Source organism: Musa acuminata, chromosome BXJ2-2 (genome assembly GCF_036884655.1).
Source record: "Musa acuminata AAA Group cultivar baxijiao chromosome BXJ2-2, Cavendish_Baxijiao_AAA, whole genome shotgun sequence".
NCBI lineage: Eukaryota > Viridiplantae > Streptophyta > Magnoliopsida > Zingiberales > Musaceae > Musa > Musa acuminata.
In genome coordinates, this window is record NC_088339.1 from 27,709,183 (window position 1) to 27,735,264 (window position 26,082).

At 42.7% G+C, this 26,082-nt stretch overlaps 3 protein-coding genes across 4 annotated transcripts; 2 read left to right on the top strand and 1 right to left on the bottom strand.

Moving 5' to 3' along the window:
• Window positions 1-3,850: 3,850 nt before the first annotated feature.
• On the bottom strand, window positions 3,851-6,388 carry LOC103975733 (protein SHI RELATED SEQUENCE 1). Its single transcript, XM_009390792.3, has 3 exons — window positions 6,060-6,388; window positions 5,289-5,977; window positions 3,851-5,053 (listed from the first exon to the last, which is right to left on the bottom strand). Exons 2-3 carry the CDS (start codon window positions 5,917-5,919, stop codon window positions 4,665-4,667), a joined length of 1,020 nt encoding a protein of 339 aa, XP_009389067.1. The 5' UTR covers window positions 5,920-5,977; window positions 6,060-6,388; the 3' UTR covers window positions 3,851-4,664.
• Window positions 6,389-16,849: 10,461 nt separating this feature from the next.
• LOC135605762 (phosphoenolpyruvate carboxylase kinase 2-like) lies at window positions 16,850-18,454 on the top strand. Its single transcript, XM_065096217.1, has 2 exons — window positions 16,850-17,673; window positions 18,023-18,454. Exons 1-2 carry the CDS (start codon window positions 16,869-16,871, stop codon window positions 18,091-18,093), a joined length of 876 nt encoding a protein of 291 aa, XP_064952289.1. The 5' UTR covers window positions 16,850-16,868; the 3' UTR covers window positions 18,094-18,454.
• A 2,952-nt stretch (window positions 18,455-21,406) lies between these two features.
• On the top strand, window positions 21,407-24,363 carry LOC135605763 (patatin-like protein 6). Of its 2 annotated transcripts, XM_065096218.1 has the most exons (3): window positions 21,407-21,715; window positions 21,816-23,113; window positions 23,877-24,363. In XM_065096218.1, the coding sequence occupies exons 2-3, from the start codon at window positions 21,878-21,880 to the stop codon at window positions 24,144-24,146; spliced, it is 1,506 nt and encodes a 501-aa protein (XP_064952290.1). In that variant the 5' UTR covers window positions 21,407-21,715; window positions 21,816-21,877; the 3' UTR covers window positions 24,147-24,363. The 2 variants fall into 2 exon arrangements, with proteins under 2 accessions (XP_064952290.1, XP_064952291.1); XM_065096219.1 differs by having other exon boundaries at window positions 21,407-23,113.
• The last annotated feature ends 1,719 nt before the right edge of the window (window positions 24,364-26,082 follow it).

Genomic DNA, 26,082 nt, shown 5'->3' on the forward strand with positions numbered 1-26,082 from the left:
CGTAGCTAAACACACTCTGGTGCCGTAGCAGACAGAGGCGTCGCAGGAAGTGTCACCCCTCTTTCATCTTCTTCGATCTCAGTCTGTCACACAAGCTGGGCATCTCGTTCTCAACCTAGGAATGTGTTGCATCAGAAACCCAACCTAGGAGAGCCCGAGGTACAGCGGGAGACCTCCCAAGGAATCCTCGTGTCCATGCTAAAGCCAGTCCTTCCATGACTTGTCTTCTACACATCGTGACTCACTTTTCTCCTCCCCAGGACAGAAGATGAGACATCAACGTCACAGGGATGCTGCTCGATAATGTATGTGATGTGGCCATAAGGAGAGCACCAATTAAGATTATTATAGTTGCAGAATACCGGCATGTGTGGACTAATTATATGATGCTACAGCTACGGGATCGAGATCAAATACTATTAAATCTACGACGTCTGCGTTGGGAATCTTTTCTTGCGTCGGATGGTTGTATGGGATATTATAAACATGGGAAAAGGTAGAAGCTTTTGGTATAGGGTTGGGGGGATGAAGATTTAGTAGGCAGTAGATGCAGTGTTTTGGAAAGCAGCGGCACTGCAGCCACCATCTACTCTCTCTCTCTCTCTAGTACGAGGGGAGAAGTCCCCTCATCCTTCATTCAATAAAATGCCGAGAATGAATTAAAAATAATAAAAAATGCCTATATTATTTTTATTTTTATTTATAAAAAAAATAAAAAAAATAGACTTATTACTCGTATAATGATGTACTAATCAATCAAATATCTCAATAAAGACTTATCAATCGATTTAATATAAGAAAAGGTATTGTGAATTCATTGGTATAATAATTCTAAAAATTAAATAAATGTTTTTACTATATTTCTTTTAAAAATAACTATATTATGTCCAAAAAAAAGTGCAAACGAGTTTGCTAAGTCATTTGGGCGTCTAAAGATCGGATGCAAAGGATTCCGGAAATCCATTTCGCCAAAGACTCGACTTACCCATGATAGTAAGCGTAAATGAGAAGCGGAAAAGGATTAATGTCCGAGTCGACGCGAGATGTCGGGCATGAATCGAGAGACACGAGGCGGTGGAGGGTGTGTCGGCGGGGGTGGCGGGGAATGCTGATGCCTCACCAACTGGATCGATCTTTTTTTGCGCTTTTGGTGAGTAGAGAGGGAGAGCGATGATGTCGAACAAAAGCAGTGAGGACGAAGGTGGCCGCTTTCCACGAGAATCCCAACCACTTCCTCTACCCCTCCCCTCCCCTCTTCTTCCTCCTCCTTCGCCCTTCCTTTTGCCTTCCTCACTTCCTCGGAATACAAATTTGATCGGTGATTCGGTGTTGCGCGGGGGGGCCATCGTCGACGACGAATCTGGTGACGGTTTTCAAGTATATTGGAAGGAATCCTTAGCTTGCTTTACTCGAGTGATTTTATTGTAACCGTTCTTATTAATTATCTTATTTAATAATAATATAACCATTCTATTTTATAATTTATTATTATAAATTTTTTTATTTATTATAATTAAAATAATTTTAATTTTTTATTTTATTATTAAATTAAATATTTAATATCATTAAAATTCTTAATAAATATTTTTGATGGGAGAACATCTATATAAATGAGGATTTTGGTCCGTGGACTCAACATCTTTGTAGTCAAAAGAACTTTCTACACCATCTAAAATGAGAGTTGTGAACCGAAAAGTACTAAAGTTTAAGAAGAAACTATCGTAGAAATTCTTAAAGTTGGAGGTACGTTATTTTATTTCTATATTAATTTTTATTATGTTTCTATTATAATAATTTAAAAATATATTTTGACATCAAAGATTTCTTACATGGATAATCAAATAATTTCCAACATTTTACTTTTGATTCTACGAAAATATTATCAGTTAAAAAAAAAAGAAATAATCGAGGGGGCACAAATTCGTAAATGTTTGTACTTAAATGTAACTACAACTTCCTATCTCATTTAATTTTAATCCATCTTTCGCATATATTTCCTCCGATAAATGCAAATTAGTAGACTTAAATATTACAGAATTAAGTATAAAAATCGCCAGCTCAGAAAAAAAACTATTTTTAATTTTGCTGAAAAAAAAAATTGCGGCATTTTATTTTGACCCGGTCAAACAATCCCGTCAAAGTGGGACCTACTTGCTGACGTAACGCCGCCCTCCACCGTATCATATCTGACAACGATGGGTGGCCACCAGCGAATCTTTTCCGAACCACCGCCGCGGCGGCGGATCTTTCGACCAGGAGACGCCGCGTGTCTCGAGTCCTCGAGCGAGAGAACCCGGTGAACATTTGCTGATTTTTATTATCAGCAAAAATCATGAATATAATATTACGTATATAAAATTATCAGAGTTTCTTTTGATAAAAAGGGGAAGGGGGTGGACTGGTCAATGCGGGTCAAACCCGACCCGAAATCCCTGCGCGTGTTGGGCCGCGGGCTTCGGCCCATTAAACGACCCAATTATGAGAAGATCATGATCGACTCGAGGTTCGAATCGGTTCGTGTCAAATCGAGACCGGTCGAGATCCTATAGATCATAACTGGACCGGTTATCACAGCCTGTTCCGCCTCTCATGCTCTTCCCGAGCTTATGGACGCATGCACGCAGAACTCAGCACAGAGCAGCAATACATGACCTGAGAAGGAAACGCCTCGCACCGATAACGAAGCAGCAGAACTCACTGCCGCCCTCCCTCCCTCGTCGCTGGCATCGCGCTTCCTGTTCTATGGAACGTCGAGGAAGCGGCGGCGCTCCAGAGAGATGACCATAGCGGAAACAGCTTCGGCTTCCCACCATTTGGATCGGCGACGAGAGGATGCGTGGGCGCGTTGGAGTCTTATCAAGCCTTGATAAGGAGGGAGACAGCTTGTATTAACTACAAAACAACAGCCCACTTGTTCTCCATACTCGTGTTGCTTTAGCATCACGATGAAATTGAGTTCTTCACGGATCAAGCGAGTCAGAAAAATAACCTGACGTCTGAGAAGATAAAAAAGGCCTATAAGAGGCGACAAAGGGATGGTCGAGACATGTCAAACCAGATTCCACAAAGGTACATCTGAGAAAGAGTACATATATCTCTCTAATGGTCGATATCACGAGTCAAGAGAAACATTATGGAACTCAATTCTCAAGATCGATCATGAATGGAGGGAGAAACGAAAAGGAGCGATGATTCACTTTTATTCGTAGGTGTGGGTTTTCGTTCCGAAGACGAAATTTACTTCGAACTCCATTCAACTATGTGTGCTAATAATCATCATTATTGTCACCTGTCACTCACCCCAACCTTTACTTGGGGACTGCCCAATCTTTGCATGTCAAGGATATCATGTTATGATAGTAACTCGATTTGAACAAGAACGTATGACCATGATTAGCACAGAAATAATCATGACCCTATAAAGAAGAGGCATTTACCACTTGAATACGGCATTCTTAAGAAGATATATCACTAAGTCGAAACAAAGTAACTGTTCTAATTAAAATAACACAATCCAAACTGAGATGGATTAATCCAAACGAATCTAGTTTTGTTCAAAAAGGAGGTCATCATGTTTGTTTGTTCATATTTGGGTGGTATAGATAAACCCTAAATATTTGATGAACAACTTTTCCTTACAAGTAAATAACATAAAGAACATGCTTTTGTAATCCAAGATGTCATTAACCAGATTAGAGAGTAGTTTCGGAAGCTTAACTTGGAAACACAGAAGCTAAGCCAAGAAAAATCTCCACCAAACCTCAACATAGATTCTTGTCATATGAAGCAACATCAACAAACATAAGTTTCACGAGAGACGCAAGTAAAACCTAATACAATTAATCATCTCTAGCAGGCAAATCCCAGTACTCAGTATTCAATTTGTAGCAAAAAAGGTGGGTTGATAAGAGATTACAAATCATTGCGATACCTAATAAAGTTATGTTCTTTCTCTCAGTTTCTGCTTCTATTATCCTTTCATATCATTCTTCCTTATATTGAGGCCATTGGAAAGAAACAGACGAAGGTCACATCCATCCATCAATGCCATTAAAAGAGGCGGAAAAATCATACGCAACTCGCATAAAGAAGTAATGCATGCAAGGAACACCAGCGACAGAATAGATGGGTGGTGCAGAAGATGAGCTTTCCCCTCCTCGAGTTCCGTATACACCCATGCCATGCGTGGCCGCGACCTTGTGCAGTCCGGGCCATTGACATGACCCTCAAGCTAAATAATGCCGACGTTTCTTGAGCTAAAGAATCCAAGACCCAAGCAAAGCCATCAAGAACAAAGGAATCCATGCTTCCAGCTCGCTTGCAGGTCTTCCGGTAGCCAAGCTACTCGTCGATGCTGTTGGGGTCGTCCCACTCCCAAGCCGGCAGACCTAGAGGGCATGCGATAGCCTAGCTCTTTCTCTAATAGCAATCCCAAGAAGACAAAGGCTCAGAATGAAAGGAGTAGGAAGAAAAGCTAAGCCATGCATGACTGCAACTTTTGTTAGAATGGAGTAGGATTTGACTCCCGACGCTGCATTGTCAAGGTAGGAAACTCGAAACAAGAATAAGACCCAACAATTGCTCCAAATTCTAAAAGAAGCAGGTAAAAATATTAGCTCTAGCTGAAGTGTCTACCATGCTATATAGCCTTGCTCGTTAGCTCTCTAAGGTCTGGGATGGTGAGGGAAGAACTGGGTTCCGGCCATGAAGGCGCTTAGTGGCGTCGGATAGAGGGCGGAAGGATCCATCGATCCGGTGGAAGCCGCCGCGGTAGCTGAGCTAGAAGGTGCAGCCAGGCCGGTGGCAAGAGCGGCTGCGGTCGAGATAGAAGCGGCGGCAGCGGAAGACGAGGATTCCCCGTGCAGCGCGAGAGGAGTCGACGGGGTCGGCACGTCCGGGCCGTGGTCGTAGAGGATGCCCTTGAACACATGCCCACCGATGCTGACCGCGGTCTGGTATGCGAACTCGTCCTCGGTGTCGTCCAACGGGCTCACCCGAACGCACCGGAACACTGCCGGGGAGCTCACCTCGGCCGGGAAACTCACCTCCCCTCCTGCCAGAGTGTGGTTCCAGTTAATGGCCATCAAGTAACATAAGAAGCGTGCAAGGAGGTGTTACACTCGTCTCTTGTTGGATTAGTAGGCGATGGGTGCAGGAGAAAGAGGAAGACAGTGAAAGACGGGAGCGAGTGGGAGTGATGGAACGGAGCACACGCAAATGATTCGAGTGAATAGTGGAGTGGATTCACGAAATAGTAGAATGATTTGTACTGCATGTGCTGCTGCTACCTGATGATGCGGTGGTGATGACGGTGGATAGATGGGTGGTCATCTCCCGTGGCCTTTTGGAGGGCTCCCCGCCTCCACTGCCACCAACATCTCCTCCTCCGCCGCTCGTCGAGCCTCCGATTCGGAGCTGCTGAGACTGCTGCTGCAGGGAGGAGGCGGCGGCGGCGAGATGCTGCTGGCGCTCGCGCCGCTTGGCGGCGGGGACCCAGGTGCTCTTGACGTGCGTGGAGCATTGGAAGCCCCGGCTCTTGCAGCAGGTCCGGCATCGCATGTGGGAGCAGTCCTTCTTTGCCTGGTTGCCGCAGTCCTGGCAGCTCATCCCCCCTCCTCCGCTGTCCCTCAAGCTGACGGTGCGCTCGATCGATCCGCCAGGTTGGAGCGGCTCATCGGAGAAAGAGAGGAGCCCGGCGGTGGAGGAAATGTAGAGTTGCTGCTGCTGTTGCTGAGGTTGTTGCCGATGGATTTGCTGCTGGTGCTGCTGCCATAGCTCGAAGCCTCTCCCGTAGCCGATCTCTTCGGTTCTATTGCCGCCCACGCCGCTTCCGCTGCCGTAGAGGAATAAGCTCTCTGGTGGGATCCCTTCGTCACCTCCGCCCTGCCTGTTTCCCCCACCTAGAGAGAACCCTGCCATGCTTCCTACCCACCAAGCTTCAAATCCATAGCAAGATCGATCGCTCCTCCTCTCCCCTCTGCTAAAAGAAGCACAAACTGCATCATGATAAATCTACAAGGCAGTAGAATTTCTGAGAGAGAATAAATAGGTGGCTGTACCTCGAGAGATTTCCTTGTATTCCTACTGAGTAGCAAAGATGTCGTTCTTGTTATGCTCGCTTTCCCTGCTAATTTTTCGCCTCCTCCAATCCCTAACACTAAGATGGAGAGGGAGGCCGCAGCAGCGGCTGTAGCAACACTGCTACCTCATCCTCGATCCCTCCTTGAATTCCCTTCCCTTCCCTTCCCTTCACTTGTCTTTCTGTTTCTCTGCCCTCACTCGCTTTGGGGAGTATATTTAAGACACGGAATTAGAGCCACTGCAACGCCGCCATGGAGACTGCAATCACTCGCTGCCACTGCCACAACCTCAATTCCATTTATTACACCCCCTCCTCGCCCCCCCTCTCTCCTCCCATCATCTCTCCCACTAAAAACAAGCAAACTCGCATATCGGATTTAAGATCAGATGAAAAGTCTGAAGAACGAGGTTGCTGCTGGTAATCATCAACGAATTGTGGTCGCAAAAAGGGAAATAAAAAGGATCAAAGAAAACATGAATCAGCCCAATTTTCCCTTTGCTTGCTTCTCGTTGCCTACTGATCCATCATGAGCTACCGCTAGATTCTGGACCATGTTTCCGCACGATCGGAGGGAGGAGATAGCTCCACGTGTCTGACAGCCAGCTGTTGCTCGGCCACCCTCTCGACGCGCAAAACCCGGTACTTTCCCAGCCCTCTCTCTCTCTCTCTCTCTCTCTCTCTCTCTCTCTCTCTCTCTCTCTCTCTCTACTTTACTGCACCTGCTCAAAAGTTAGAGGCAGCACAACACCACCAACACCAACACCAACAAGAGACCCAAGTAAACCTCGCCAAAAGTCTGCCCCCATTGAACCCATCCCATTTGAACACCCCTGCCACTGTCTTCAGTGTGCAACACTTGATGTCCACACCAATTGAAGTGCAACCAAAGATCCCATATAGACAAGTAAAGGTTAATATGTACCTCAATATCAGTGCTGCAGTTCACAGAATGAGTAGGTGATGACAGGAAGCTGACCATAGTTTATCCTGTGACCTCTTTTGGACCAAGCTTATTAGCATAATATTAGCAAGGAGATGTTATTTTTCCGGTGCATTGTTGATCTCCTCATATTATAAGCGTATAAACTGCAGCTTTTTACGTGCAGTACTGTGCATGAGTATTCTATTGTGATGCATTCATTGCTCCGCCGGTCCGGAGTCGCGCCGAATATGGCTACTCGACTCGGGACGCGTGCCATTCCCGACAAAACTCTTCAATACGCTCCAGCGTATGTACTACATGCATGGGTGACTACGAGAAGCCACCGATCATAAATATACTCCTCTACATGCTTCTGACACGGATGCAGTAATATGCTTGCTTATCTTTTACTACATAACATGCACCATTTGACTTTTCCCTCCCTTTGTTTGTCTCTCATCATTGATTTAACTTCTTAAGTCACATTGGGGAAGTCCACTTGGACTTTTTCCCACAAGTCCAAATATTCATCGACCCAGTGAGCACACATGCAAGAAGAAGATGCATACCTAAAGCAGAAAAAGAACGTGATTAAGGTTTCATGGGGGAGAAGCCAGAGGAAGAAAATGGTACCACTGTTCACATCTACCAACTGTTACCATGTTAGTATGGATATAGAATGTATTAAAAGGACGTCTCCGTAGAGCTGATTTGCCGGGAGAATGACGCGGGGAGCTCCCGATGAAGGTGCTGCTGTTGTCTCTTCTCCCCACTCCTCGAGCCCTGCGCGGCCTCCCGGGAGTTGACTCTCCTCTTTTCCCTCATCTGCAGCAGTCACCCTCGATCGCTCTCCTGCTTTCCCGTCTTCTCCTTCTCCTCCTTCTTCTTCTTCGCATCTCATCTCTCCTGGCATTGTCGGACGCGGAGCCAGCTTGATACCCTTAAAGAATCGAATACGCGGAGAAAGAGAGGGTGGGGGAATGGAAGGCAGATCACAAATCCCGGAGCCAACATAGCATCCATGTGCTACGAAGGGAGTATCCTTCGTCCCAACAGCGTCGGTGTTTTGTGTTGACACCGGGCCGAGACTTCTCTCACGTGATAGGACACACCCTGAACCATGCATGCATGCCGTGCTCAGCACAGAATGTACATGGTCATGGTGTTGTTTATCAGAGAAGTATATGGTCATGTAATCAGAGAATAGCACAGAATGTATGTAATGACCCTTTCAGCACGCCATGGGATCACTCCTGAATGAGCAGTCAGGTTAGAAGTCTAAGTTCATGCAACCAAATATAAGATAAAGAACAAGAGATGCTTTCATCGATCGACGTTGAAAACTGCAGGGAGCAACGAAACCTGTTCAGTGTTAAACGAGTAACCCAAAGCCAAACCTCATCTAACTCTACAGATCTTTACTGCACAGAAGAGGAGATCAGAAAAGGACTATATGCAAAAGATCGAGTTTTGTTTCTTTGACTTTATTGAAGGAAATCTATGTAGTGTAGTCGGAAAGGTCGAGTTTTGTTGCACCGATTAGAAGTATTTCCCTATTAAGCTGACAAATCTGAAGAGAAGGATTATAAAATAGAAAACAAAACATAAACTGGACTAAACTGCAAAACAACAAATATGATATCTCAGAAAATAAAGCAATAAACAGAAACAAAAACCAGAAAATACTTTTTAATCAATTTTTTCGTAGAAAAACGAATCGTTTAGAAAACAACGAAAATAAATCAAAAAATTCTGGTGACTCGTCATTAAGATTAAGGGATCATTATTCGAAAAGATCTTATTAGACTGCCTATATAACCCTCCCATATACATGAGAGTGTTGTGCATTGTGTTTGTTCTTTTTATTTCTGTTTATTTTTTTTACTTTCAATATATTATGATTTTTTACAGTCTAATATCTTAAACTAATCTTCTAAAACTAATCTTCCTCTCTTTGGCTGTAATTTACGAGTTTGCCATTGTAGAACTCCTGTACGAATACACACATCTAGTGGTGGACTACAGGTCCTATTAGACACGACAGATCTAACCTACGAGTTAGGAAGCCGCGTGGTTGCGATTGCTGGAGGAAACGCATGTTTCCTGTTTGCTTCCGCTAGCTAATTAGATCGTGGCCTAACTCGTGGCAGAAGCTGAGCTAGATGTTATTTGGGATCGAAATGAATCATATACGTATACATACGTATTTGGTGATTTGAACCGCTCACTCTTCGCCCCTCCACGTTCTTTGGTCTCGTGTTGTGTTCGTTTTAAATCTCCTCTTTCCCCTCTCCTTTCGTTCTTAAGTAAGGCGAGCTCGGGATCTAAATCGCATCCGAGTTCCCATAAAATCCCTCGGCCTCCTCGCGTTCCCTCGGTCTCCTTCAATCGAGCGAGTGATCTCGAGCTCGATCGATTCCGTGAAGCCACGAAGCCGGAAAAGAGGACGATTTTCGCGAGGCGAGACGATCTGATTTTTCTTCCGTTCTCCAGCTTTAATTTTAGGGTTCTTTCTTTGAATTCGGCTACGAGTGTTGGATGCCTGGATTGCAGTGGCGAACGAGGGAGCGGCCCGAATTGCTCTTGGGATGTCTAGGGTTGTTTTGCTGCAATCGGTTAGACTAAACTTGGGATTTCGGAATCTTTTCTTTGAAGGTGGTTGGGGTTCTAGCGGTGCTTGCTTCGTCCTTTGTTGTACGAGAGACGCAGAAAATGGTTGGGATGGATGTGGCCATAGTACGAGACGTGGCATTGCTCGTCCCTGATCTTTTGTAGCTCTCGGAAATGTCTCAGTTGGCTCCGAGTGACAACCCTAAATCAGCCGACGAACTGTTCTGCCAGTGGCTTTCACTACTAGAAACCAGCAAACTGGTACTTCGTTCTTTCATGTATCTTTTGTATGAATGTTGATTGTTTTGGAACTTGTTCTTGATCAAATTGTTTGCCAACTGATGAATGGTTATGTGCATATTGAATCATTTCATTTTACATTGCAATTATGACGACCTAGCATCTTCTTTGATGAATGGGCATAAGTTCATTTCGTACACTCATTCTTGATGTGTTTAGGTAAAATTTAAGTATATCATTGTAAGAAGTTAGGCACCTCTATTTTTGAAACAACAGTTTGCAAAACTGGACCTCCATGCTCTTTAGATGTATAGTATCCTACGTTGAAATGTATGTCAATATATTAGCGTTAGTTTAATCTTAACGGGCTTGTTGGTTTTTGGCTGAAAACAATTATTTAATTAGATTGATCTTATTTTAATAAGTTACAATAAACTAATTGATTCTAGTTAATTCAAATTGAATTCAGTGATGGTAGTCTTTTCATTTGGAATAAAACAGAAATTACTATAATATTTTTGAAGTTTAATTAAACTTAACTAAATGACAGCAAAAGATTCATATAGCCAACCCCAAATAATTGGAACTTATGGTTTTGTTGTTGTTGTTGTTGTTGTTTTTTAAGTTTGAAGTTTGCAAAATAAGATCAATAAATAATTTCAGTTACTCACTATACCCATAAATCTCTTATTTGATATATGAATTTTATAATAAAATAAAAATTAGTGGGAATTATATTGTATTAACATAGAGAATTATAGAGGAATGGTAGAGTGATCAACTATGAGTTGACCATTATTGTTGTTTATATTTGGTTTAGATTTGATGATATTTTTGCAAGTTTAAAAAAATTCTTTATATTCTAATAGTTAGATAGTTTCTGGTGTAAATGTATTCTCAAAGTCGCATAGGTATTTTTTTTTCCTGTTATTTTTATTTGGTTTTTCTTAACTTTGCTCCTGACAATTGTCACATGTACAGAATGAGGGCTTTTTTACACTGCAATTTAAAAGGCTCCAAACTTTCATGAAATATCTTTATTATCCTTTTCAATCTTGATAAATTTCTGGAATTCAAAACTCGTGATCCTTTCCTTTTCAATATTGATTCATGCAGGAATATGAAAAATTCTACTTTGACAGAGTGGGACGGCTTTGCACATAGAGAATAGAGAATATATCAGGTTGTCTATGGAGGAAGATGGTTAAGATACCTGGAACGGAAGAGATGTTTGGCATGAATCACTTCATCCCCCCTTTTGAAAACAAGCTGTTGTAAGCTGCTATTCTTTCCTTCTTTCATTCTTATTACTTATGTCACCAGGATGCCTATTACACTACTGGATGCCTAAACAGGAGAGAGATTACCTAAAGCCTACCAAGCCAAGTTGTTTGGTAGGAAGGCTGATATTTTTTCAATAGTTTTAAGTTCATGCAACTTGCAAAATCTTAAACAAGAAACAAGTTTAGAAGAAACAGTAAACGGCAAATTTGCAAAAGAAGTTATCTCGAAGGTGCCAATGAAGTGAAGAAGTTAACAGAGCACAAACTTAAGAAAAGGTTTCATGCATCTTAAGGAAAGCAAAGTGATGAATATTTTCTCATACAAAAAATTTGAATCATAGAGGATACTCGTACTTCTATTATCTTATTAAGGAGGAACTTGAGTTCGAAAGCATAGAACAATAATGTTGGAACCTTAAGGTATGGAATAATTAACTCTTCAAAAAATTTATATGGAACGAATTTGTTGCTACTCTTTAGGACAACAATCCTTTTTCGTGGTGTTAACAACTTGATGCCGTGGACGGGGAGTCGGTACGAGTCGGTCCTGTCTCGAAGGTGTAAGGTCATCCTGGAAGGTCCTCCCGAGGGCGAGATGGGAGACAGGAGTTATAGGGGTTGTCCCAAGATGGTGCTTGAGTGAGCTCGATCTCTTCGGCGCCCTGCACAACAGGTCAGTGTTAGGTGGGGGTTTTCGACTCGACCCCTCTGACACTTGGTTTAGTTTTGAGTGGGGACTGTAGCCTTTTTGAGGTTCAGAATCTGATCCCTGTTCAAGTATCGGTGATTGATTTTTATACCTACAAAGCCTTTGGGATGGGGCTACGGTCGCTAGGGACTACCTATACATCTTTTCGTGGCACATTCATGTGGACAGTCGTCCGGTACGACCCCCTGCGGCGTAGGTCGGCTGGTATGATCTCCCGAGACACAGGTCGATTTGTACGATCTCCTGAGGTGCGGATCGACTGGTACGACCATCCGTGGTGCGGCGTCGAGCCATACACCCCCCTGCAGCACTGCGCTAGCAGAGGACGACCGAGGGGGTGTCGGCTGCCAGCCCAATCATCTTCTATGTCATGTAGATGTCCCACTGTCTTCCACATCAGCTCCTTGGTGGTTGCCAGTTGGCGAATAGCGATTGGTATCAAAATATTCCCTCTCACATGGAGTTATCCATCGATAAGTGATGACAACATTATGGGTTGATTTATGTATGATAAGAACACTGGATCTTGTTGCTATGCTAAATACTAACAAGTAATTCACTTTCATCAACTTAGAAAACTCCATAGAAGCTAGTGCCTAAAATAGACTATAGAGATCTTTATTAGACTCTATAGCACTTGGGTGGGTCCACTGATGGTGTCAATCTCTGCATCAAGGTAGAACCGTAGAAGATGATTAGTTCAAATTGGCATTCAAATTAAATCCCAAGTTAAGGTTCAAGTAAATATCTGAATTAAGATCCTATCGAGTGTTTTTTTAAAAGAAAAACTGTTCATTCAACTTTGAGTCATATCACCCCTCAGTGAGTGTCCATTTACAAAATTGTTAGCATCCTCAACTCTCCAGGTTAGTGTTGATCTTCCTGTTCTACCCAAGTTAGCAAGATTATGTGCCATAATTGTCACACTTTTGTTGACAAAATGAAACTGTACCACAATGAGTTACTGTGCCAACTCCAAAATATCTGCCACCATTGATCTGTGGTCCCACGGAACTCCACTCATCCCTTTCAACCAGTTAATAATTTTTTATGCATCAGATTGCACCATAAGTTTCTGGAGTGGCTCCTTAGCCTGATCCTATTGAGTTCCAACTCGGTATTTTGTCTCAGAAGAGTCCTAGGCACACTTGGATTAGGAATATTGTTGTATTTTCATCCTTATTTTCTAAGTTGATTTTGGATGGTTTTTAAAGTTCTACTTAGAGTTGATATGTTGTCCATAAACCTTAATGCGGCTGTAGTATAGTTAGGCTAGTTATTTAATGGATTATTGTAACATATGGAATAAGACAACAATTAAGTCCTTTACTCAAGTCCGATTAAGTCTTGCTATGTTTAGGAGCCATGGTAAGCCTTAAAGGCATTAGATTATATCTGAATTAAAGTTATAAATATTATCTCCTTCTCAGTTCCTTTCTAACCCTCTTTTCTCTTCTCTCCTCTTCTATCTTCTCTTGTTCCTTCCATATCTCTTTTGAACATCTTTTCTTGCTAATATCTCTAGGAGGATACCTTCTTGCCTTGAAGAAACAAGATCATAGATAACAGAGACAATATCATATCAAGTTGTAGTTTAATGGAATTGAAGATTGCCAATTTGTAATCCTTGCTATTGCCAATTATTTTGACTAAATAACATGCTTTGTAGGGCAAGATCTCTAACCATAAAAGGTGTTCATTTCTTTGGTGACCTAAGATCTCTAGCCATAAAAGCTCATCAAAATAATGCTTCAATTATGGTGACTTAAGACATCTTAAAGAATATATTCCAAAAAAGTTGCTTTTAAATTGCTAGAATTTTCAAATCAACCATTGGAAAACTTTTTAATCCCTTTAACACATGATTAGGATATCAATGGGTTCAGGAAGTATTTGCTTGGCGTGTTATGGAGTTTGGTAAAGGTATGAAATCGAACAGCCTTTGTTACTACAATATTGGTGCAAATATATAGCGGGACAAACATTTCGTGGATAAAGTGAGGTTGATATAGGCAGGATAAAAATAGCTTATGTAGCTAACTAGTCTTCAAGCAAGTTGCAAAACATCGAGTACTTTTAAGATCATGGAATAAAAGCTTTCTCTTTGTTACTAATCTAGAAATACATTAGATTTCCACAGGGGAGGCTTATTCTGCAAGTGCCAACATTCTGGTAAGGGATGTACAGAATTGATGGACATTAAACTTGATGTAGTATTTCTCCATACTATAGTTGCATCTGCTTAGACTTACCGTTTCTGATTCATACATTTATTAGCTGCCCAAATGAGTGTTGTGACTCTTCTGATGCTAGGTCAAAGCTACCCTAGAACAGCTTCATAGCTTTCCAAGGTTGTTCTCCGCAGGCAACTTGGCGTCGGCATTCACTTCGTTATTGCTGTACCCATGGCTCCACACAGAAAGATATTAAATCCCAAATTGTTTATTTCATGGCATTCATTTCTATTGCATCTAGATCAAGTGAGCATTTTAGAATACTTGGGCCAACACTTTTATTGTTCAAGTTACTGCAGGCAGGGATGTCACCATAAATCCAGTTTTATGCCGAGATTTATCAAGTAGTTGGTCTTGATTTTAACAGAATCTATTTATGTTTTTTATTTTGATTTTTCCAGATTGCCAATGCAACAATGAACCAGAAACATGTGAGTGTGTTCTCTGATCATGGATGGTGGTGTTGCATTATTTAGGGAATAGAAGCACGAGTTAAATTGTTTCTTTGCTTAATCACTTGAACACAAAGACTATGGGAATGCAACATGTCGAACTCAGAAATTAGCCAAGTGACCATTTTTGTGATTGTTTGTAATTATCAGAGACTGATTCAGGTTCAGAAATGCTTCAATGTTAAAACTTTTCTGAAGATTGATAATAATATTAGATATTTGGGCATAAAATCCTGAAATGTGTCTAGCTAACTGATGCTGGAATATGTGTTCTCAATGATCATATGATGCCTCCCGACTAGCTGTGTTGCACAGATTCTCTATCAGTAGTCAATTTAAGTTATTGCTAGCTTTGGTTTACTGTAGTAAATTTTATTATGTCCGAAACCAATGTGATAATTGATCTGGTACTTTATTGATTATAAATCACTGATTTAAAATATTTAAATTTAAATTAAAAGTAATAATTTAAGTTAAATTCAAGTCTCCTTCCACTTCAGATGTGGAATTAAATCAACATATTACAAATTTTAGCTTGGATGGAAGTGGATTAATTTTTTTTAGTATTCGTGTGTCTTACCTCTTTTAACTGCCTTTGGGTATCTATTAATCAGATTTCTTTAGAGATTATTTTCCGAGTCAACATATCATTGACTCATGTTCTCAGGAGGAATTATTTACAAACATTTCTTCAAAGGACTGAGAAATGTGCACATCTTCTGACCAATTCCGAAGCCCCAAAACGGAAGCCCACGTTTAATATACTACCTTACAACAGTGTCTTCAAGTGTACAGAACGACTGATCCAATTCCATTCCACACCATAAGCTGACCGCCCTGGTTTTTCCAGCCCCGGTGAGAGCCACATGCCAAAATAAGAGTCAAATATAAGCATAAAAATCATAATATATTATTATTAAACGAACGAATTTTAATATTAAAATTTAAAATCAAATAATAATAATATATATTTAAATATTATAAAATATTTTAAAAAAAAAGTTTATCTGATTTATAGGCATAATGAATTTGAAATTTGTAACGACGTGGATTTGTAAAGATAACTACACTCGTCTTTTTTTCTTTTTCTATTATTCACAGAATTCTTATGATCGATGAATTCGTATACTCACGTATTTACATATTTATATATTTAATTATTATATATTTTATATGATTTTAGGTTATTAAAAGATCAGATAGCAAAAAAATCTAAGATAAATAATTTTGAGAATTAATATCATTAATTTTATTTTTATTTTATTGACCAATAATCATCATCAAAATTTAATTATATTCTTAATATATCTTATCAAATTTGATTGAAACACATAATAATAAACCCCAGAGTGCTTAGTATGGCAGCTGGCCACCCGTTCCTTCATTTCATTCGTTGATGTGCCCTTTGACGTGACCTGCCACTGGACTTACAGCTTACCGGAGAGCCCGAATCTTTCGAACGGTACGATTCGTGACGTAATTAGAACTAAGTTACTTGAGTAGCTTATGTCGATTGTTCTTGGCTACGCATGTAATTTTGGTGTTAAATTGATGGCACTAATTAAGCTTAATCTTAGTGTGGGTGGTGTTGACTCCTGCCATCTTCTAGAGAACGTCGCAGCCTTCGCTTCAACACCACGTGTAACTCCAGGCTCGCTCGTTCAAGTCCTCCATCGGCATCCACCTTTGCGCGACATTCAAAGCACGATATTTTCCACGCGATAAGCAGAAGGCCGTATGCTTCCTTCAGCCACGGCCGCGACACGCGATCGCGACGGTCAAACGCAACCAGCTTATCGATTCCACGACGATAGCTTATGGCGAAGAGCTCCCTACTTTTCACGCCTTGTCCCCGACGCAAACCATACCGAAACTCCCCGGCACCACCCACGTGTCCCGTCCCAATCAACGCCCACTTCTCGCGTGGGTCCCCCTCGCGTCGGCTTTTCGCGCGGAACGCTCTCGTGGGACCCTTTCCGCAACGTCCAATTACTTCCCGGAAAAAGCCGTCAAAATCGGGGACACCCGTTTCCTCGCTATTGCCACCGTCCATGTCTCTAAGTTTGCTGCCCCATCCCATCTGACGGTCATGGATCCACGATGGGCAACTGGGGGATAATACAACAATGGGCCTCACTTTAAAGACCGTGGAAAGCTAATATTCGTGGCTATTGTGTCCGTCTGATTCAGAGACTCTTTTGATAGAACCGTCCACGTGGTCAAAGATGGGTGGGAATATTCCCAGCGGGTGACCAGAATCTTCTCTGTTTATAAGTATGCCAAGCGGCCATGGAATCGAGTTGCAGAAGAGGATACCGAGAACGGAACGAAGCGCTATGAGCGAGGGATTGGTGAGGGACTACGAGATCGGGGCGGAGATCGGGCGGGGCCGGTTCGGGTTGGTTCGGCGTTGCATTTCGGCCGTGACCGGGGAGGAGTTCGCCTTGAAGTCGATCGAGAAGCGCCTCCTTGCTGACGACGTCGACCGCGAGTGCGCGGAACGGGAGGTTAAGATCCACTACCTTGCGGCCGCCGGGAATCCCCACGCGGTGCAGATCCACGCCGCATACGAGGACGACAAGTGGGTGCATCTGGTGCTGGAGCTCCTCGACGGGCCCGACCTCTGCGACCGAATCGCTGCTCGCCAGGGGACGCCGTTCGCGGAGCCGGAGGCGGCGGCTGTGGTGGCCGCGCTGGCGGAGGCCGTGGCCGCGTGCCACCGGAGGGGGGTGGTGCACCGGGACGTGAAACCGGACAACGTACTCTTCGATGCGAGGGGGCTGCTCAAGCTGGCCGACTTCGGGTCGGCGGAGTGCTTCGTGGGCGCTGACGGGGGCCGGGTGCCGATGAAGGGGATCGTGGGGACGCCGTGGTACGTGGCGCCGGAGGTGGTGGCCGGGAGGGATTACGGGGAGAAGGTAGACGTGTGGAGCGTGGGGGTGGTGATGTACATGATGCTGGCCGGGGGGCTGCCCCCGTTCTATGGGGAAACAGCGGTGGAGATCTTCGATGCGGTGGCGAGGGCCAACCTCAGGTTCCCGCCGAGGGTATTCCGCTCGGTGTCGCCGGCGGCCAAGGACCTGATGCGGCGGATTCTCTGCAAGGACGTCTCCAGAAGATTCTCCGCCGAGCAAGTTCTCAGTTAGTACCGATCAAACTTCCATCTCTCTTCGATCGTATTCTTGAGAGGGTTTTCTATTGGCTCATTTCAAAAACACCGATTTCTAGGGTTCTATAAACCCTTTTTACTTGCTCTGTTTCATCGGATTCTGGGATTTCCCCAACGAAAAGAAATGCGATTCTATTCCTTCAAATTCAAAGATTTAGCCCGTCGATTCCAATGATTTTGTCATATCAATAAAAAAATGGAACCTTTTTCGTCTGATTTGTTTGGGAATTGTGTTACTGTTCAAATTACTAGTTTGGGGAGCAAGAAAGAAAAAAAAAAAAAACTTGATCTTTCGATCTAATCTATATGTAATTTTTACAGGGCATCGATGGATTACAAACAGAGGAGGGATGATGAGGCCAGCAGAGGGAGATCCATCACTCTCCATGTAACGGCACGACGAAGCCTTGGTTCTTGGATTCTGCAGTGGCTAGCTCTGTACGTCCTTCTCCTTGGCTTCTCCTTGTGGCTCCATGAAGAGTGCTCTGCAGAACCATAACACGCACTCTGAGCTTGAGCTGTGTGTGCAGGAGAAAGAGAGATGGCATCCTCTGTTTCTACACATGTAAAGCTTCAGTGTCCCTTATTCTTCCCTCTTCTTCTTTCCCCTTCACTTCTTTGTTGTTGTAGCTTCCTCGATTTTGATTTTAGTCCATTATGGAACTGATTGATGAGACGTTCTAAAATTTGTCTACTCAATATCTACACCCACCTTCGCAATCAATCTTTTCCGTGAGAAAGTCATTCAGTGCATCTCTTGTGATGATGACTCATGCACATACATGATCTTGTCCATTAGCCACATATATACAAACAATGTGCCAAACATTGACATGTCTCTTCAGAGACCTTCACATAGCATTGATTTTGAGACAAATGCAGATGATATATACCTAACAAGACATCCACATGGATTCATAGAGGACAGTGCCTCACCTTTGGCATTTCTAGATCAGATAATGTGAATGGCATTCTCCATTCTTTAGATCTGGTCTTCCAATTGCTTTTCTGATGAAGAAAAAGACTTGCATTCCAAGCCCTTTCATTTGATTCCCAATTACATGATTCAACTGGTGGATGATGCATAACATTTGCAACTCCATCACTGGAGTTCAGATGGGAATTTGCTTCAGTTTTCATGCTACTTGGTATTGAGATTGTGATCCAATAACCTCAAGTTTAGCTTGAACAGTGAAATGCTTTCAAGTGAACTTGCACTGGGACACCATTGCTTAAAACAAAAATCAATTCTCCATAGTGATTGATAAACCTCAAAATTGACAAGACAAAGCCTTAAACAAGAACATGGTGATGTCTCCTTGCCATCATGTGGTGATGGGAGTAGGGACCATTCTCATCCTAAGTTGGCAAGGAGGTTTTGAAACAATGAATTGGAGGAGGCATCACTGATTGGGGCAAGCCCTGTCCTCCATGCCTGAGTTCATGTTTGCCAAAAATTTGTAATCTAAAAGTGGATTTTCTGAACATAATGTAACTAAAATTAGGATTTTCTATTAGGGTGAGATGCTTTAATCACCAGCATTATGGTGTGTTATCAATGATTGAGAATGTAATCCAAAGATGTAAAGTTATAACTCTCAAATGACACCAGGAAAAGGGATACTCCTCGTATTACTATAATACTTGCATAAGAAAAGAGATGTCCACGTAAAAGTCCATGGCCCACCAAGGCCCAACCCAGACCAGACTACTGTTGTAGTCGCTCAGATCAGGCCCATTTATCCTCTCTCTCTCTCTCTCTCTCTCTCCATGTATATTATATAGGGAGAGAGAACGAGAGAGAGAGAGAGAGAGAGAGAGAGAGAACAAGTTGTGTGGCCCAAACGTTAGCTGAAAGCTCGTAATCTATCATTAAAGCGGGATGAAAAGAAAAAGGGAGGATTAGGATGGATGATGATGTTATACTTTTCTTCAACAAGAGGGGATGCAATATGTCTCTTCTTGTATCGACGTACGTGATATTATTCTTCTTTCTTCTTTTTGTTCTTTCTATTGTTTGATAGGGTTGGAAGTCATGAGCTATACTCGTCGTTGGACCACAAACTCTTTGTCCATACATCCTTGATATGGGGAGCTACTTGCGAATAAGAAATGTGAGGAAGACACAACGTCGAAGAGAAGGGGTTTGGAGAAGGTAACGTTCACTGTAATGCATTATATTAGACCCACATGAGGTGGTGAGCAACGTAGTTGATCCAACGTCTCCTTCATAACCATACCATTTACAAATATAAAAAAATAACATATATACATATATTTTAATAAGTGTAATAAGATTAAATTACATGTATTCTTCTTGATCTAATCAACTAAAGCAGAAGAAAGGGCATCGAGAATATGGATGCATAATACATATTATATATATATATATATATATATATATATATATATATATATATATATATATATATATATACATGTATATATATGTATATGTATATGTCTCTCTAAAAACATAGTTTTTGTTTGAATAGACTTCATCCACATTTATTTTCCAAAGTTATAAAACTTAATCTCTACAGGAATAATAACAAGTGATATAATTTTAATTATTTGAATTTTACATAGACTTTTTCTATAAATTTTTATTTATAGTTTGTCTATATATTACAAACGAATTAAGATTCAATGGATCGTAATGATTTGAATATCCTTAAAGTACTCTCGAATGTGTTGGGGAGAAAAGCATCTGACATAGCCAAATTCAAGATCTTACTGTCATAAGTTATAAGTCAGCTATCTATCGGAATTTAAATCCAAGATCTTACTGTCATAAGTCAAACTATCTATCGGAAAGTAACACATTTTCAATTGTCAACGTTAAATATGAGTATGGGTGGAATTAATATATGTTATCATTTTACATTAAAAAAATTATTCTTGATATTTTTGTCTATTATGAAAATAATATGAGTAATCATCAGACGACTACAAATTTCATCCGATAAATTCTTGAAGATGACAAATAGTTGAAATAGTAAAATATTCAAATAATTTAATTTGAAGATGACAAATATCTTGTATAAAAAGAAAAATATGATCTTTTGGACAATAGCTTCACTATAATCTTTTGGAATGTCATCACACACCTAAAAATAAAAAGGTCAATAGATCCATCAAGATCTGCCAACAACATCACTCTTTAAAGATATTTTTTTTTTAGGAAAACCTTATTGAAATTGGTGTTTTATTTAAGATAATATATTATCCTCTTAAAATATTGTTTTGTGAGTTAAAAACCCTTTGGAGTTGTTTCGATCGTTCCTAATTTTGGATATCCAAATATGAGAGCGATCCAAATGCGTGTGGAATCCTATCGGCTTTCTCTTGATTCCAATTACGTAATCTTATTGTGACATAAAGATCTATCTTTCTTGAAAGTAATAATAACAACAAAATATATGAAATGTTAGTCTTGAATATTAATATATATATTTTTTCTTTTGACCAGCTTGAATAACTCAGACGATAAAAAAGTAATTTTTTTCTTCAGATAATCTCATATAATTATTTTTTTAGCATTTTTAATATATAATTTTGTATAGTGAAAGTATTTTGAAATTATATAATAATAATAATAATAATAATAATAATAATATTATTATTATTATTATTATTATAAAGAGAGGAGGAGAAACTATTAATTTGGGAAGAGAGAGAGAGAGAGAGTGAGAGAAGCAATAAAAGCATGAGTTACAGGGCAAGTAGAACAAGACATGCTCTGAATCTATCTTCGTCCTTTGTGTTCCCTCACCTCCCCTGCAACTCCATTCCCACTCTTCCAACTTTCCTCGTTCCTTCCTTTACTCGCGTGCTCTCTGCCAAGAAGCCAACCTTAATCAACTACATCCGCAACAAGCAGACAAGGAAAGAGAGAGCAGACCGACCGACCGAGTTCAAAGAGAGGAAGAAGGCAGCTCATCTGCCCCTCTCTTTCTTAGATAGGCAGGCGGAGCAATCCGGTTTGGTCGTTGCGGCAATTCCCACCCTCAAGTTGGAGAGCATCCCCTGTTTTAGCTACTTCCTATAATTACACTGTGTTGTTGCCTCCTCTTCATCCAGTCATATATATATAGGCTCCTTCCGCTCGCAGGCCCTGCGCTGTCTTCCCGACATGCCGACGAGGAGACGGGAGGGGTAGGGAGAGAGGAGGTGATGGAGAGGAGCGGAGGAGAGAGCGAGCGAGAGGGGATGGCGGCTGCGGAGGAGATGCTGGTGGCCGTGCGCCAGGGGAAGAAGGGTGGAGGAGAGAAGAAGGAGGAGGAGGAGGAGGAGGAGCCCAGCATCCATGCCGACAAGCTTAACTGCGACATTTTTTCCATCCTGGAAAGCAAGTTCCTCTTCGGCTACGATGACCACCAGCTCTGGGTCCCAAAAGCGTCTCCTTTACACGCATCCGACGCCGACATGACGGTGGCGCCTGACACCGGCGCGGCTGTGCCGTCCCCGGTCAGGAGCCAGAGGGGCAAGGTCTGCGTGCTCTGCATCGATGGAGGCGGTGGCGGCGCGATGCGAGGGATACTCCCGGGAAAGGCCCTCGCGTACCTCGAGCATGCCCTTAGGTCCAAGTCCGGCGACCCCGACGCCAGGATCTCCGACTACTTCGACGTTGTTGCTGGCACCGGCGTCGGGGGCGTCTTCGCCGTCATGCTTTTCGCCACTCGCGATGGCGCCCGCCCACTCTTCCGCGCTGACGACACCTGGCGCTTCCTCGCCGATCACGGCAAGCGCCTCTTCCGAAAGGCGTCTACTTCTTCTCCGACCTCCCCCACGCCGTCTCATGGGTTCTTGTGCGGAGTGTTCCAAGGCGGGGGCGGCGGAGGGACCGCGACGACGGCCATGGAGAGGGTCATGAAGGAGGCTTTCGGGGATAGACTGACGCTGCGCAATACAGTGAAGCCGGTGCTGATCCCGTGTTACGACCTGCAAAGCTCCGCCCCGCTCGTCTTCTCGCGCGCCGACGCCCTGGAGAGCGAGAGCTTCGACTTCCGGCTGTGGGAGGTATGCAGGGCCACGTGGGCGGAACCAGGCAGGTTCGAACCGGCGGAGATACGGTCGGTGGACCGCTCCACGACCTGTGTCGGTGTCGACGGCGGGCTGACGATGAGCAACCCGGCCGCGGCGGCCATCACCCACGTCCTCCACAACAAGCAGGAGTTCCCCTTCGTCCGCGGCGTCGAAGACCTTATGGTCCTCTCCCTCGGCTGCGGCACGGGCAGCGGCACCACCGTCGTGCCGGAGACGGACCAGCGCAGGCTACGGCGGTGGGGTGCCAGGGAGTGGGTCCGGCCCATCTCGCGGATCGCCGCCGACGGCGCCGCGGACCTGGTGGACCAATCCGTGGCGCTGGCCTTCGGCCCGTACCGGAGCTCCAACTACGTCCGAATTCAGGTACTCCTCTCACACCCTCAGACGCTAACATGAGACCATAAACCTAACGTACGCCTGCTGGGGGCGGAAGGAGGAGGAGGAGGCGGAGGAGGACCACCCAGGTGTTAACGTGAGCCTTAGGTGCCCTCGGGTCCGCTGTATCATTCAATGGCTGTGGGGATGCCTTCTTCTGCCCCAAATTGGACCAAAGATGTGATCTTTTTGGAGAAGGAAACGTGCATTCTCCCTCTACATTCCGTGTGCGTTGTCTTTCGTGGGTGGGAAAGGAAGAGGATGAGGCAATGGTGGTGAACTGTCTATGTTCTGGTGGCTTCCTTTGCCCGGCGGCGCCGCTGGTGGTAATGGTGGTGGGCAGAGCAGCGCTCCCTGATACGAGATCACTGTGAGATCACATGTTGACAAGGCAATGGCATCACCATGGCCTTTCCCCCCTCTCAGAACAGGGGATTTGGGTCCCTGTCTCAGGCCCCTGCTCAGCCTTTTCACGGTTCTTTTCTTGGCAAAACATAACTTGTTGCTAAAAGTGCAGGAAAAACTTGGTTGTAGGCTTCTTTTCATCCATTATATTTTGTTCTACAGATCATGAACTGCATGTTATGCTTAGTTCATTGGTAGGAAAGATGGCATTGGTGGACAAAATCCAACCTGTTATGGATGCATCTATCAATTGCCTACTTGTCCCTAGATGAACACACCGGATACCATCTCTGTTTATGGTCTTAGCCGATTCTTCTTATTTGATGCATCTTGGTTTTGATCACAGGCAAACCCTTCAACCATGGGGAGGTGTGGAGTGGACATGGATTGCGACGCAAGCCCTGCAAATGTGGAGGTACTGTTGGGGGCAGCTGAAGAAATGCTGAAGCAGAAGAATGTGGAGTCGGTGCTATTCAGCGGGAGAAGGATCGGAGAGGAAACAAATATGGAGAAATTGGATTGGTTTGCAGGGGAGCTGGTGCTGGAGCACCAGCAGCGGCGCTGCCGGATTGCTCCCACGGTTGCGTTCAAGCAAGCAACTTCCAAGTCCAACTAGAGTTTTTGATTGGCCTGCGAGTAAAAAGCTAATCTTTCTTTCCTTTTCTTTTTCACTCCTGTCATTTGCTGGATCCTGCTGGTTTTTGCATAGCAGAATAGCATTGATCTCCATAGGAATTCAAGACGGTGAAAAGAAATTGTCGAATGTTTCATTACTATGGAACACCTTTGTTGTCTCATTTCATGATGTTTGTGAAGAGATTGCATTTGTTTCAGTTTCTCGGACATTGCCTTCTGGGCTTTTCTACATTCAAGTTCTTGTGAACAAATAAATCAAAATCTCTCTCTATGGTCTAATAGCTTGTCATATGCTATCAAATATGCATCGTGATACTATATTCATCTTGGTTTTCATTCTTCGTGGTAGGTCAAGTAGAATCTTATAGCTGACATTCTGTGGAATAGATCGATATGGAGCATGAATGTTCATGCAATTATGTCCTCCTATCAATCTCTTTATCATCCCTAAGTATTCTCTTCCAATCTGACACACTTTCCCGCGGCTTCTTTCTTTATCAAATCCATTGTGGCATCAAAATTAGCCCTTTTTTAGTTGCATTTTCAGGAATCTTTTTGTTCTTAACCTATCCTTTTTGAAGGTAAGAGCTAGCCAAATCCACCTTTCTTTTACTTATCTGCAGTGAAGTGGTCCATGAGCTACCAACAGAGCTTCCAGAATTCATGCATTCTTGAGGATTTTTTTTGTGTCTTCCACCTGGTTCATCTGTTCAAGTAACTTGAACACATTTTGCCACAAGTAATCAATGAATTCAACATCACAAGATGAGTGTCTTTGTCTTTTTCTTTCAGAAAATTCTGTGTTTCCTGTCACCTCAACATCATCCCTGATTCTGCTCATCACCCAGAAATTGATTCCTCTTTAGCAGAGAAAAGGTTAAATGACTTCCATCAGAAGCTCATGGTATTCACTGAATGATAAACTGTGCCTGGTGGTTCTATCTTTTTCAGCAGTAGTGAGTGAGATTTGAACTCAAGTAGACATTTTTACTCCAGTAATGTTTCCATGAAGTTGTGAGATCTCATGGAGCCTGTAGCTCAACATTCAGTCAAATCCAAATCTTTGTAGGAACATGCTTGTACTGAACAATGAATGGTATCAACTGCTTAGTGACTGTGTCACTTTCCTCTGCAACTTGTCTGATGTCTCTGAGCATTGTCCTTGAAGCTCATATTGGAATACTATGTTTTGAATGTTTTACCAGACTGCTCTTGGGTAATCAAAATTTTTTTCTTTTAACCATCTGTTGAATAATTGAAACAATATTAAACCAAGAAATTAACAAATAATTACTCTGTGATTAGATGAGATTGCATGAGTTTTAATAATAATAATAATAATAATATCTGAAAAAGAACTGTAGAGTGTTTTCTGAATCTTCTTTATTTTTGTTTACTATCTATTAGATGCAATGCCTCTTGAAAGAGGGTCAAGTTATATAGGAAAATAGAGCAGAATGTGTGGATTTTGAATTGAAAACAGGTAGAATTTCCCAAGGAGATCAGCATAATGTTCTCCTTAATGCTTCTATTTCCAACTCAAAATATATGCAAATTGATTCATATGGTATTAAACTTCCATACTCATATGCATGTGTCTTCTCTGCCAGTGGCATGTCCTCTACATAATCTAATCTGAGAATGAAAGATGAGAAAGAGGTCATAGGTTGGTGTTAGAGAAAGGCTGTGGCAAAAGGCTACTGCATTGGGAGTCTGAAGATGATGCACTAACACTCTTCCCAAACTCCCAACATCAATCTTCATCAACCTATGCTTAATTAGCTTCCCTCATTTGTTTCAGAAATACATGGTACCTGCTTCGAGAACATATTTGGGAGAGGACCATGGAAACCCCACAAGAAGCCTTTTGTGGGCAGTGATGGTGGATCTCACAGGACAGGGACAAAAGAGTGTGT

Excerpts from the sequence above, each read along its gene's own strand:
- LOC135605763 (XM_065096219.1), top strand. The coding sequence starts at position 21,878 with ATGGAGAGGAGCGGAGGAGAGAGCGAGCGAGAGGGGATGGCGGCTGCG. Across the intron at positions 23,114-23,876 it reads CCAACTACGTCCGAATTCAG|GCAAACCCTTCAACCATGGG; the intron begins GTACTCCTCTCA and ends TTTTGATCACAG.
- LOC103975733 (XM_009390792.3), bottom strand. The coding sequence starts at position 5,919 with ATGGCAGGGTTCTCTCTAGGTGGGGGAAACAGGCAGGGCGGAGGTGAC. Across the intron at positions 5,054-5,288 it reads CATCACCACCGCATCATCAG|GAGGGGAGGTGAGTTTCCCG; the intron begins GTAGCAGCAGCA and ends ACACTCTGGCAG.
- LOC135605762 (XM_065096217.1), top strand. The coding sequence starts at position 16,869 with ATGAGCGAGGGATTGGTGAGGGACTACGAGATCGGGGCGGAGATCGGG. Across the intron at positions 17,674-18,022 it reads CTCCGCCGAGCAAGTTCTCA|GGCATCGATGGATTACAAAC; the intron begins GTTAGTACCGAT and ends TAATTTTTACAG.